We start from the raw sequence: 13,488 nt of genomic DNA, 5'->3' as shown, positions 1-13,488 counted from the left end.
AATAATTTGAGTCGCATTCAAGGGAATGTTACCCTCCTCTCCCTCTGAAGAAATATCACAATCCCATCAAAAGGCCTGAGAGCCTCACTGGATGGAACTAATGGAAGTCTTGTGCACTGGCTTAAGCCTGTTGGAGGAGCTTAATTGATGAGATGAGATGATTTTTTTCCCCCCTGCAGATGAATTTCCTCTGACGACAGGAGGGAAATCTCACAGCAGCTGATGAAACTTTGCTTTAAATTCTGTCAATATTTACTATGAAGATCAGCAATGCAAAGATTTTCTTTCTAGCAACACATTCATTGGCATTTTTTAGCATTTATTTATAGATTTATATTTCATCTTTCCGTACAGTTGTATTCACACATTCTTTACGGTCTATAACGGTTTAATCCTAACTTGAGACAGGGATATGCACGGTGATGGCAAAGTTTGAGCTAGGGAGGAATCTCAAGTTAGCATTCAGCCATACAGTATGTGAATCAGAAACCACAGTCATAGACACCCAACTCAGACGCAGCTACAGCTTAATAAATACTTTACAAAAATAATGCAGGCTTTTTACAATGAAGATCTGCCTCAGAGACACGAGGGACACAGTTGTAAATTATTGGTAACATTTTTTTTAAATGCATGCTAAATAAACATATTCACAAGCTTACATGAGAGCCTGGATATTGCAATTGATAAAATGGGAGAAAATGGGAAGTTTTGCACTCTGTCCTCTGTCCCCACCACAGCCCATTCCTGAAGGATCTCATTATTCTATTATCACAGGCTTCTCAGATTCACCAAACATAAACAAACTATGGAGACGAACGCAGACACAATCTAAACGGACATTCCTAGAATTACAATTTTCCCTTTTTAAGAATACAAAGTAAGCTCTCCCTTTAGTGACCAAATCTGACTGAGTTATAATTGGCAAATCAATTACTGGCAAAATTTCAGAGGCATATTTTATAAAAAAAATTTAAAAACAAAGCAACATTTTGTGCCTGTTTTTAGTTAAGTCAAGAAAAGTTCCTTGTGACCAAGTAAGGGGTCTGACTCTGTTGGATTTTTATTCCTCCCAGTTCAAAAGAGCAGTTAAGTCTTGTTCCTCAGAGCCTAAAAGTTCATTTGTTATTTGACCTAAAACAGAATAAAAAATGGTTTCAGCACCATTTTTGAGGTTTAGCTGAATTTTTAAGCAGTGTGTTTTTTCCTTTCACTCTACAGCGGGCTAGAATTCCCTTGCCTCTTCAAACTGTTTGTAGTAGTCCTCGTCCTGAGGGTTGTCTGGACATTTCTGCCCGTTATTTGGCGGCCTGGCCTGGTTATAGCGGCTCCAGTCCCCTTTGCAGATGATCCAGGGCAGGATGTCCACCTTATAGTGCAGGTCGGCCGAGAACTCTGTGCTGATGAGGTTAGGCGTGCCGGCCCCTTTGCCGCGAGTGATGAGCTTCATGTTGTCATCGTAGCAGCAGTGTTGTGCGGCCAGCGTGGTGGACTCTAGCGTCAGCATGGAGCGGATGCAGTAACGGGCTGTGGGCTTGTAGATCTCCAGCTTCTCTTTTGGCCCACTGGCATCCTTCCAGCGGAAATTTCGGCGCGTGGGAGCATCGTGTACGTCTGCTGTGCTGTACGCCACTTCAGTTGGGTAAGAGCAAGGGCAGCTGGGAAGGTCGTTTGCCACCTTGGTCATGTACTTCTTCAAGAAGTCGCTCTTGCAGTTCATCCAGCGCTCGCAGCTGTCTGTGTCTGGGAGAAAAGAAGACACTATTAAATGCTACATCTCTTTCCCATCACTCCCCAACACCAGAGACGAAACCAGAAGGTGTGATGTTTAACATGAAGGTGTGTTTTCACTGGGCTGATGAAGAACAGATAAAGACAGAGTGGCAGCAGCATACTGTGCTCTTCCTGCCCTGCTGCACATTTTCATCTCTGCACAGTAATGGACCGCAGCCTGAGCATGAGGAATGCTAAGTGTGTGCAGGAACTCTGCTGCCAGATGGATGAACTGCCTTTGATAATGTAAGAACATCTGAATGAAGGATAGTCTGCAGTAAGACAAGAGTAGGCAGAATCTTACCAACACCAAAGAGTTCTGTGGCATTGAACTCATCTGTTCCAGCTAACAGGCTGACTTCAGTAGCTGCTGTCTTGAAGGCATCTTCAATACCTTTAGAGAGATGAACAGTGAAAGGTGGATCAGAAGATTAAATCCACAGAATCAACACTCACACTTGCAAACTATTCTCTAACATCTATTAACTTTAAACAGACTTTACCTGGACAGTTGGGCATATCACAAGTCCTGGACTCTGTGGCTGTGCAGGCATAACCACATGACCTGGTCCTCTTCTGGTTGCCATTTCCACAGGTCACACTGCACGCAGACCAGTTACTCCAGTCCCCCTCTCCATCCATGTAGTCTGGATTGGAGAGAAAGCGCGAGAGAGATCCTCAGCTCTGATGCAGGCCACATGCTGAACTTACTCAGGCCTGTTAGCATGCCTCACTAATAATAAGTTGGGGGAGGACATGAAAGGGGAAGTAGGGGAGCTCCAAGTTCTCTTTGACTTTGCCCCTCAAAGCAGACACCACGCAAGCCTGTCTACACACACACACACACACACACACACAAACACACAAACACACACATGCATACACTATGTTGTACATGCTAACATAGGCGTTATTGAGCCAAAGAGTTCAAGGCAAAGAGCACAGTGTGTGTGTTCAGTAGGGGAAGCATTTTGCAAATTCCAACAAAGCTACAGGGAATCCAGCAGGCAATTTACAAATTGAAATTTTCTGCGCTGCCTGAGTATCCCTGACACAGGACACCATTCAGTTGCTCTATCTGTGATTCATTGGTTTGAAAATGGGAAGTGAAATGGCGAGAAATCCTCTTTAACTCCAATTATCATTGAGTAGATCACTGTAATGGGTATACATGGAAATGGTTACGCGAGACTCTACGACCACCTCACCCCACCACCACCATCACCCATCTCCACCGCACGCAAACACACACACACACACATCTTGAAAGAAGTACTCCATCAATAAGCAGAATTAATGTGGGCATGTTGGGATGGAAGTAATTCCCCCTGCTGCCATCTGCCCCTCATTATGAGCATTTTATATGAATACAGGCCAGATAGCTGTCTAGTGCCGCTCCTGTCCCCCTTTCATAGCTTATTACAGCCAAAGAGCTGGTGGCCACTCAGACAAAACTCAGAATTTAGAAAACTTGATAATAACCTGCCCTCAGCCCACAACTGAATGTGTTATGAATGGCATGTGATAGATGACCCTCACTGCTTGTCCACAATTATGATTATTAGGTTTAAAACCAGGACAGTAATGATGATAAAATATTTCCTTGTCCATTAGTGTGGTATGAAATAGACGATGAATGAGAGCTGACCGCAGTGATAAGCCAGAAACATTAAACATGGGCTTTGGTTTGACAAAAAAAGATTATAAAATCGCCTTCCTAACCGCTGTAGTGCAAGTGCAAGTGGATAAAATGACATTTTCCACAGCACAAGCATTCCTGTTCAACCATATTGGTTTGGGCATGCTGCAACACGGGCCGGACGCACACTGTATGACAGTGAGTGTAAATTCTTCCACGGCAGATTTATCTGTGGGGTTACTTTTGGAGAGTGTTGTGAGAATGGTGTGGCAGTGCTTCTGGCCCCATTCCTGCTGCTGAACTTTGATGTCGTGAGGCGTTTAAACTGTGTCACGTAGCTAGCTCCGCACCACAGAGGAATCCATCTCATAAAAGAGTGTTAAAGGCTTCAATCAGGGGCTCCCAGAGACTCGCCTGGGATGACTGCACTTATTATAGTGACAGCTTAAATCAGCAAATCTGCAAATTACAGATTCTACATCAGACCATAACCATCTGTGGAAACGCTGGACCAGCACTCGAATAAGAGCCTATGGATCCTGCTAAATATTCTGCAATAGGCATTGTGCATTCATTTCCTTGCAAACACGCAACACACCCTCCTGTCAGTCTCACCGTATTCAGTTTGAGCTTTGCTTCCTCCCCCAGTGCCTCCTCTCCTGTCCCAGTCTGCCGGTGGCCTGAGGAAGTTGCTGTCCTCACTGTTGCTCCCGTAGGAGCGATCGTGCTCCTCTGTTTGATGAGTGGTGGAAGAGGAGGAGGATGAAGAGGTATGAGGCCACCAGTTTCTCCAGTTAGGAGAAGCCCAGTTGGGTTTGCTTTCCTTACGGAGGCCTTTCTCTGGCTCGTGGCCCTCCAGTCCATCCACCACTTCAATGGTCACCTGTATTAAAGAACGGAAGTCAATCTAAAGTCAGTTTTCAATACGGAGTCATCAAAGAAGACACTTAAATAGCATTTGTTGATTGGGTGCTGTGAGGTGACAAATTCTGATACCCCCTCAACACAATATTACCCCCGCCTCCTTTCTGTCCTAACACATGTGCCTCCCAGATGAGGGGGGACCACCACCCCTGCCCCACAGCCACCCTCCCACCTCTCAGGCCCTCTCCACCTAAACACAAAGTTCAAAGGGCTACTCAGCCTCCTCCAGACCATGAAAGCCAGATGAATCCCAGGATCAAAGACACCCCCCCTCCTCTTCCTCCCCTTCTCCCACAGCCTCACGCCCTTGCTCAATTGGTTGCTCCGCTCTCTTCCCACATCTTGAGATGTTAATACACTTTGTTCGTGCTCGGATTTAGCAGTGATGCTCTCAGAAATGGAAAGACCCCCTAGCTGGATTAGACCGGAGAATGATTTAAACATGGCAGCAGTTACTCGACCATCTGCACCACTGAGGGACTTACAGGCCTACCACACATTTACATAAGCTGCCGTCTGTCTTCCTGCACATGGGTTAGTAGTGAGGTGTTGGTGGTTAGCGCCTGCCTTTTAGCTGTCATTATGATGGACGTGAGACCTCAGTATCGATCTTAAGCTTCACTATGAGCCAGGAAGTGTGAAAGGGGACAGGGGGAGAAAAAGGGGGTAGTGATGTGCACCAAACTATTCTCCTTCTTCCTGTTTGCTCTTCCTCTCCTATGTGCTTGGGTAGCCATGTCTTACAAGTGAGTGAAAGCATCAAAGCACACTGACAGGTGCACAGACACACATGATCACCTGTATGTTGGGATTCTGTCCATTGATATCTGCTTTGGAGAGGTCGGGGAAATTGTGCAGATCTAGGAGGAAAGTGCCAGGGCCATCCCTGTGTATGTTGCTGCCTTGTGCCCAGGGCAGGGCCAACCGGTGTTCTGGACCAGACCTCCGGTCCTCAGGAACCAGCTGGGCAGACGAGCTGCTTTTTGCATTTATGTTGTTCTGCTGAGGAGAGAAAGGAACATTATATTAATTTATTGTTGGTTTGTGCGTTCATGATAAAATATTAGAATGCGTACCAAGTAAAATTAAATAAAAATCATTTGTGTGAATGTTAGGAGTCATGGCCCTGTATGTCACTACAGAGTCTGCACACTCAGCAACATTAGATTGATCTCTCATGTTGACAGAGGTTCATGTGGCCATGACCTCTGTCATAAATCCTGCAGACAGTGGACTCTCGACTGCTAGGGACCCAAAACGAAGGAGCCACTGAAACAGTGGGACAAACATCACCCAGAGCTCTGGGCGACTGTCTGCTTCCACCAAAATACAATCCGTCTAGAGCCTGCTTTTAGAGCCAGTTAGACTGTATATTTTTCCATTTTTAACTGACTATGCTGCTGCTTTACCATAGCAATATGATGTGGACATATATAGCACGTGCTGGTGCTGGCTGGCAGAAAAGAGCTATGTAAGACTGATGGTTTTCTTGCACTGGGGTTATGCAGAGAAACGTAAGCAAACACTGCAAAATAATTACATCTGCCTTCTCGTAGACAGAAAAACATTTGGTCCTCTGACAGGGGGGTTGTAAATCCGTCCCAAAAGAGCAGTTAAGGCATATGTCCCCTGTCAGGTATGCACAGAAGGAACAATTACTCCTCAATAGGACAGATAGCCATAAGTAGTCAGCAATCATCCATTGTGGGGTGGCAGAAAATAAGATCAAAGAATGCCATCAATCATGCTCCTTGTTTTCTTTTTTTCATGTCCCCTTTCTTCCTCCCTAGTGTTTTTGTGGCCGGGCTGAGGCCTGAGAATATGGCAGCAGTGCTGTACAGTTGCGGTGGCCAGTCACAGACAAAGTGTCAGCTCAGCCACATTGTGGTGGGCATAAAAGCCCCCAGTGGAGCTGTTTGCGTCCAGCCAAGGTGCACTCTGGGACAATATAGGCGCTGTAAATGGAGCTGCACAGCACGGGAGGAAGGATTATAAATGTACATGTAACTTGAATTCAGCCACAGAGGGGACAGCGGCTGGCTGAACAGAAAGACCTCCCTATCCATTTAGGAATCCTCTTAACTACCCCAGAGACCAGATGGAGTTAATATGATAATATGATGCATTTCAAAGAACTTAAAAACTTTCACATCATATTTCTTAATGTGAACAACTGCCATAATTGCAATGGTTATACAATTGTCTGTAATTTTGAGGAAGAAGAGTAGATGATTCTACATTTGGTCTGTACCCACCAAATAAAAAGACGGAAAGGTTTTACTGTAGATACGATGATGGATTTTTATGTTAAAAATTAAAAAATTAGAGCAAAAAAGATTCCAATTAAAACCACAAATGTCTTTTCCACACCCAGACAATTATGGCTGAGTGTTTGGTTCAGAAGAAGATCATTTCAGCAGCATAGCCTGTGTGTCAGCTATCGACCGTTTTTGTGAACATCACAGGAACCTCTTCGGTTCTATCGCAAGTACTTGGGCTTTGAGATGACCATGTGATAACCCTGCCTTTCAAGTTCCCAGCCCTCAGAAGTCACTCAGTGGCTGTAACTGAGCTCCACTGAGGGAGCAGCCCCAACACAACACAACACTCACAGCTTCAGTCACAATGTAAATACATACAGTACATACATTGTAAATAGAGGTGTCGTTAAGCTCTCTCTGGATTCTATTTTCTGCATTATGTTTAACTGCAGCTGCTCTTCAGTCCAGGCATTACTGTTTTATGATATTGATACTACAAATAGTCTTTAAATCAGCTACTAGAACACATGTAACTATCACACATTTCACAGCCAATGAAGACAGACAGTTTCTCTTGTTATGCCATCAAAAGACTGAGATGTGTTTTCATCCACAACACCTGTCATTTAAAGGAAGTCATACAGAGATGCTCAGGCTACTGACTAAAACAAAAAATGACTGTTATTGAGTAATGACTTACTACTTTCTTCATGAGTTGGTCTTTTAAAAGAAAGCAGATGCCACCACAAATGTTTCAGCAAACTGTCAGGTCATGAAACCCAGTCAGAGTGTTTACAGGCAGATTAATCCTCCATTATCCAGTCTAATCCTATCTGAATCTTCTGTTGTGTCATATTATGCTGTATTACACATGGCAGGCAGATAATCTAATCCTGACATGAATTTGGTTTATTTAAAGTCAAACTTCAAAGTATTCAGATTAATCCCAGAGCTGCACTTGTGATGATGTTTCACTCAGTCTGGGAGCTGAAGCCCGCTTGTAAACACAGACAGTTTGTCAGTTTGTGGGCAAGTGCAGGAGTCTCAGCACAAACACGATTTGATTTATGTGTAGCTGTAGATTATCTGCTCAGTGTACATTCTTTAAACAAAAATATACACTGAATATTGCAGAAGTGCTGCAAGTTTGAAGAAAACTAGTGGTAATAATTTGTTATCAAACTGGTTAGGAACTAGGAAAGAAACATAGATCAAACTGATCTTCCATAAACCACTGTGACCACCAGTCATCTGTGCAGTGAGTTTCATGTTAAAATGATGTGTTAAACTGTCTGAATCACGCTCCTTTGAACTGTCTGGTATTTTCTGATGTGCTATGCTGACAGCAGGTGTTATCACTGTGGACAGTTTTACATGGACTGTCAGCTGTAAAAGGCTACACAGGTTACAAAGTGAGCCAGAAAAATGAAAAAGACCAGCTGCCACTTAACAATGTATCCTATCACTTTTTCCACCTTTATTTGTCCAATGCATAAATATGAGAGCTGCCTAGCATAGCTACATTTAAGTGAGTTAGAATCTTTCCTAATGCAGAGCTGTCCAATACCAGTGATTAAATTCAAATATACAAGACTTTTTTCACTCATCTATAAGTATCATACACAAAGGACCCAAGACTAGAGTAATGTTTTGTGATCATTTTCCTTGTACATATTTGTACAAATAAACATTTTTGTTCTCGGGCACCAAACAGTCAAAGCTGAGACAATAGATGCCACAGGAATGTGTGTTATTGTCTCACTTTCTTTGGTGCCAACAGAACAGATGCTGATTTTCTTCATATAATCTTGCCAATGCATAGAAAAATATCAGCCTCAAATAAAATGCTGTTCATTAAAGCCTTAAGCAGAAAATGTAAATAGGAAAATTGTGAGATAGCGCTGCTGAAAACTGGACAGAAACAGGGAAATCTAAGCTGTTTTGTCCCATAAGCACTGAGATTTCACTAAATCTATATTTCCATCTGGGAGCTCAGCAGTGAGAAGGACAAACCATGAAATTTTATACGTCCAAATTACTGACTTTGTTTTTTGTCTCAATCAGTTTTTCAGCAGAATGATTGAGGACAGTCAGTTGAGTTGAAAATAATGGAAAGAATGCACAGGGAACATAGGAATAGCTCATCAGAAAGGAATGGCAGTTGTGTATCAGTTGTGTAAAGTCTGTCAGTTCCTGATAATGTCGACATAAACACCGCTTTCTGTCTTTTCCAAATGACTCAGTGGAGCTTTTTTACAAAGCTTAATGAGAAAAACATGCAGTTTGCTCATTTTTCTCTGATACAGCTCTGACTGTAACCGTGCACAGGAATAACTCTGAACTTTGATGGCGGGCTCCTTTACAGTCCCTATCACTCGTCTGAGATCTTCCTCAGCGAGGAACGTGCTTTAATTTGGAGATCAAAAGTGACACACCATTCCTCAGTTCATCTGGGGCCTCCCAGGATGTCACCCCCCACTCTCAAAAGCCATGAATGAACACTTGCATACACAAGCCACCCCCTCTCCCTCCTCACAGTATCTCCTCTTCTTTTCCCGCTTCCCCCTTTTTCACTTTGTGAGGGCTGCTTAAAGGGGCATGACTCCATTTTCAATTGGGAGCAACTCAGGGGTCCTTCCCCCCGGGGACGCTGGCAGGAAATGAAGGCAGTGCACATTGTGCCAGATGCTTTTCAGCACTACACTTATGTAGGTGGAAGAGAAAACTATCTTTCCCCTGTCACACGCCTCATACTGGATGTTCATATGTGTTTATTTACATTATCAAACTTGGAGGATTGATGATAGAAAAGCAGTTGAGAAGGACACCATTTACTCAAGACATTACTAATCACATCTTTTTTTCTGGTAGTTGCAGCTCTTGTCTGAGGAACTTTTCAAATCTGATATCACACTAACTATACACTGCTACAGGGGATGAATCCCCCTCCCTGGGTCAGTGATGATAATTTGCCTCAGACCAAAGAGTTTTCTCTCTTCACCACAGGTGCATGGAGCCGCATCCTGTCATTTGTGTTTCTGTGAATGGCATTTTAAATATGACACCTTGGGGTGACAATACACCCCCTGGGCCGTGACAAGCCCGGTTGAAAGATGACATCACTGTCTTCAGTGGCAGACCAGTGAAGCATATCTGCACATAGTCAGAGCATTCATGAGCAGAAAAAACATTCAGTGCTTGCCTCAACATGGGGCATGGGTGGCAATGTCGGGCTCTTTCATCACAAGCCAGAATCTCTATGTAAATGTAAACTTATGTTGAGGTTGGAATGGGCGGCATGCGCTCAGTATTTTTCACTGTGATTCCTCAGGAGAAACCGCCTCCTGGTGCTCATCCTGCTTGTCCGATCCAGCGTTTGGCTGTGTGACAAATATTCGATAAATTCCTGGAATATTTCCTCAGCTTTGCATGTCCTAATATCCAGCTGAACACAGGCCTGCTGTTGCACATACACTCAGTCTACAGTGATGGCAGTCACAACAGAGATAAGAGAAATTACTCTCACCATCATCTGTTGAAGGAAAAATTCTTTCCATTCATTTCCCCCCATACCCCAATAAAGCATTTATAAAGGGACACCATTCCAGTTGACATAAATACCCATTTATCACTGGGACATGAAGACAGTATTTCAGTAGCATGCTAAATATACATCAAAAAGCAGCTGAAGGATGCTTAACACTCTCTAAAAAGCCTGTTGATCCCAGACCCGTCTTAACCCTTGGGTCAGGATTTGGGGCTCTGCTGGAGTCTGTGTGCTTTATGCTGATGTTAAAATGGGCAGTTAAACTATTAAACCTGTCTTAAGTGGTGTCATGTTGACAAATGTGCTCCTTGTGAAATTTTGTTGCGGCACAGTCTAAAGTGAACCGGAACCCAAAAAGGCCTCATTAATCCAGACTACACCAGATCAAAAAGATTTCCAGCACTAATTTGATTTTCTTATATTGTTGCATTTGTTGTCTTTTCCTCAACACTGAATGTGCGTTCATGTGGCCTTGTCCACACCTGAGTATAGTACAAGTTCAACTACAACAAGTTAGGTTTAAGGTTTGATCTGAGGTCAGTTTGATGCTAGACTCTTCTCCCAAACATAACTCTGGAGAATGGGTGTTTGGGGGGGGGACACAGGGGGGCAACCACAGGGGTCCAGCTCTGACCCTCAGCCCCATCAACTGAACACTTGGGTGACAGTGATGAGCCCATGATGACAGAGAAGTGCCTGCAGCTAGCATTTAACTCCCAACAATAGGGAGGTGTGTCTGGTTTAAGGGGCTGATCTCTGACCCTGCCTCATCTTCCATCCCTCCACTGGCTCCCTGCCATTCCCGGGGGACACCCTAGGGAGACCATATCCGTGTGTATGTCAACAATGCCCAAAGACTCACAGGAATGGATGATTTATATTACCTGGGCCGTTGGCTCATATGAGCGTTTTATCAAACCCATCTGTGACCAAAACGAGTCTCCTTAGATATCACCTTTTGCATCTAATTTCCCCAAAGAAATCTCTCTGATGGAAGGCACGTCTCTAAAAGTAGATTTCCTAACTTACCTCTGTAAGTGCTGTGTCCTGATCCAAGCTCAGAGTTACATTTCCCTGGGGCAGCGGACTGCTCCGCAGCACCGTGATGTGTAAGGTAAGGAGAAGTAGTCCCAGGAGCAGCAGCAGTTCCGCCGCCAGTCGCACCATCCTTTTGACGCGGCCGCTCTTGGGAGCCTGCGGTGTGGCCGGAGCTCCGACTCCGCCTCCTCCCGGTGCACAGACTCCAATCTCCGGATCCGCCGGGGACGAGGAGCCGCAACACCACTTCGGAGCCACTTCGGGAATCAGAATTGCAAAAATGAAGGGAAAAGGATCGAAGGGGGGAAGTCGAATAATTTGGGGGGGAAAAAAGTGCTGTAGCCTAGATGAATTTGACCCAGTGGATTCAGTGGATTGTAAACTGTGAATTTATCCAAAATTAAGATTTATCCCCGTTTACTGATTGTTCATAAAGTTTGATATTAAGCCAAATATGATATGAGTTCATGCGCTGATCTGCCAATTAACACAGTGTAGTACTGTAGTAGTGCAGGACTGATCCAGCGCGCAGCTTTAACACTTTCCGCTCTTGTTGCGCCCTCGCCAAATCTCCAAGCTCAGGAAACTTGCAGCCCAGTTGCCCGGTGGTGTCCCCGTCACATTCTCAGCCTCACACTTCACTTTTCCTCACTTCCACTTCAGCCGCTTTACGCACTTCTTGTTTTGTCCACATTCTGCTCTATCCAACGCGTTATTCGACGAGATTACCTTTGGAGGAGAAAAAAAGTACAGGTAGTTAAAAATAGATCGTCCCAGTTGAGACTTAACGGTGGAGTTCTGTTTCAAAAACAGTATTCATCCATTATGCTGCGCATTGTGAGCCCACCGAAATGAAGACGCGGGCTGGTGTGCGTCTCTAAGAAGTCCTGTTGGAGGAAACAAGTCAAACCATATCCACCTACGGCTTACTAACACACACGCTGTTCTTGTTGTGCGCTCTTGAGGTGGTTTTATACTATACGCCCCTGTGCAGGCGCCCTCCCCCCTGTTTAACTCTTTCGTCCCTCTCGACTAGTCCTCCCCAGAACTGGAGTCCAACCAGGTTTAACACCAAATACTCTTGAAGAAGTTTGAGTGAGAAACATTATGCTCCACTTCCTGCTGCAGATGACACACATTTATTTCTAGTCATAAGATCAAAATGACATGATCTCCTTCTACGAATAAATATCCTAAGGAGCATTATTTTCCCATTTAAATAGACATTACATCACTTATATCTGTGCCCATTAAGTCATCCCTACCCGCTTTGATATTGAAAACATACCTCCGTATAAGCACAATAATGACCCTCCGAAACAACCTTAAGAAACCTTGGTGGTCCCCGGAGGCGCACTGGGCACACCGGCAGGTCGTGGCGCAGAGGAGGACACCCGGAGGCTCTTTACAGGAGGTCTGCCTCTCCTGTTGACATGTGTACAGCAGCAGCCTTGTCTCAGCCTGTGACTAAAGCATCACTACGGAAGGTGCTGTGACACTTCACTTAAGCAAGACAAATGGTGCGTAATGTGATTAGCCCTCGTGGGACTTTTTATTGTCCTCTTCAAAGGACAGGTCGCTGTGTCAAATTATGCACCAAGCAGGGATGCTGCTGCTGCTGCTGCTGCTCCAGCATGGGTGACAGTTCACTGAACCCCGCGGCACGGAAAAAGACTGTGCCTCTAATATCATTTGTCACCTTTGAAGTCAACGCATTTCGTTTGGGCACAAGTGGAACAATAACGTTACTGACGGTGACTAACTAAGTGTCATAGCTTATTTGTAAGTGTCATAACAACTGGCACAAAATCCCTTTTCAGAGATTAGTTGAGGACATACTCCAATCCACAGCATGAACACCCTGATTATTTGGTTGTGCGCACACATGATCCTTGATGTTATGGCCAAATGGCGCTTAACGCACAGCTCTGGCAGGATCCTGACAGTGGGAGCAGCAGAGCCAGAGAATCACCACAGTTATAGCACTATTTAAACTTAAAAATGAATGAGTGGGGCGTTATTTTCCGCATTTAATGTCATGTTTCCTGCATCACAGTTTCTATATAAACTGACCAGTGTGTTGAGTAATGAACATGTTGAACACAAGCCAAGAAAAACCCACTAAGGATCATCATTCATTTCATTCTTTATTCAACGACGATGTCTTTCACTGAATCCATCGTAATTCTGACAAGTTTTGTAAACTCGGGCCCTGAAACTTAACTGCAGCTGAGATATACTGTAACTCCCACGAGCCCATCTGATGCCCATGTGTGTCAGGAAGCAGCTCAGTCTTTATTCTAAAG

General features: G+C 44.4%; 2 protein-coding genes across 3 annotated transcripts in view; one reads left to right on the top strand and one right to left on the bottom strand.

The window, feature by feature from the left end:
• tasp1 (taspase, threonine aspartase, 1) overlaps positions 1 to 13,488 on the top strand; it is an 86,694-nt gene that overhangs the window by 29,036 nt on the left and 44,170 nt on the right. The gene's annotated exons all lie outside the window — the stretch shown is intronic.
• ism1 (isthmin 1) lies at positions 299 to 12,156 on the bottom strand. Of its 2 annotated transcripts, XM_018667074.2 has the most exons (7): positions 12,030 to 12,156; positions 11,174 to 11,911; positions 5,135 to 5,338; positions 4,028 to 4,295; positions 2,277 to 2,420; positions 2,078 to 2,167; positions 299 to 1,743 (listed from the first exon to the last, which is right to left on the bottom strand). In XM_018667074.2, exons 2-7 carry the CDS (start codon positions 11,309 to 11,311, stop codon positions 1,226 to 1,228), a joined length of 1,362 nt encoding a protein of 453 aa, XP_018522590.1. In that variant the 5' UTR covers positions 11,312 to 11,911; positions 12,030 to 12,156; the 3' UTR covers positions 299 to 1,225. The 2 variants fall into 2 exon arrangements, with proteins under 2 accessions (XP_018522590.1, XP_018522589.1); XM_018667073.2 differs by having other exon boundaries at positions 5,135 to 5,335; positions 11,174 to 12,154.

The sequence above is a fragment of the Lates calcarifer genome, linkage group LG16_LG22 (assembly GCF_001640805.2).
Source record: "Lates calcarifer isolate ASB-BC8 linkage group LG16_LG22, TLL_Latcal_v3, whole genome shotgun sequence".
In the NCBI taxonomy this organism is placed as follows: Eukaryota; Metazoa; Chordata; class Actinopteri; family Centropomidae; genus Lates; species Lates calcarifer.
Note: the sequence above shows the minus strand (reverse complement) of the source record. Positions and strands in the feature narration are given on the sequence as shown.

Excerpts from the sequence above, each read along its gene's own strand:
- ism1 (XM_018667074.2), bottom strand. The coding sequence starts at position 11,311 with ATGGTGCGACTGGCGGCGGAACTGCTGCTGCTCCTGGGACTACTTCTC. Across the intron at positions 4,296-5,134 it reads GACAGAATCCCAACATACAG|GTGACCATTGAAGTGGTGGA; the intron begins GTGATCATGTGT and ends TCTTTAATACAG. Across the intron at positions 2,168-2,276 it reads TGATATGCCCAACTGTCCAG|GTATTGAAGATGCCTTCAAG; the intron begins GTAAAGTCTGTT and ends ATCTCTCTAAAG.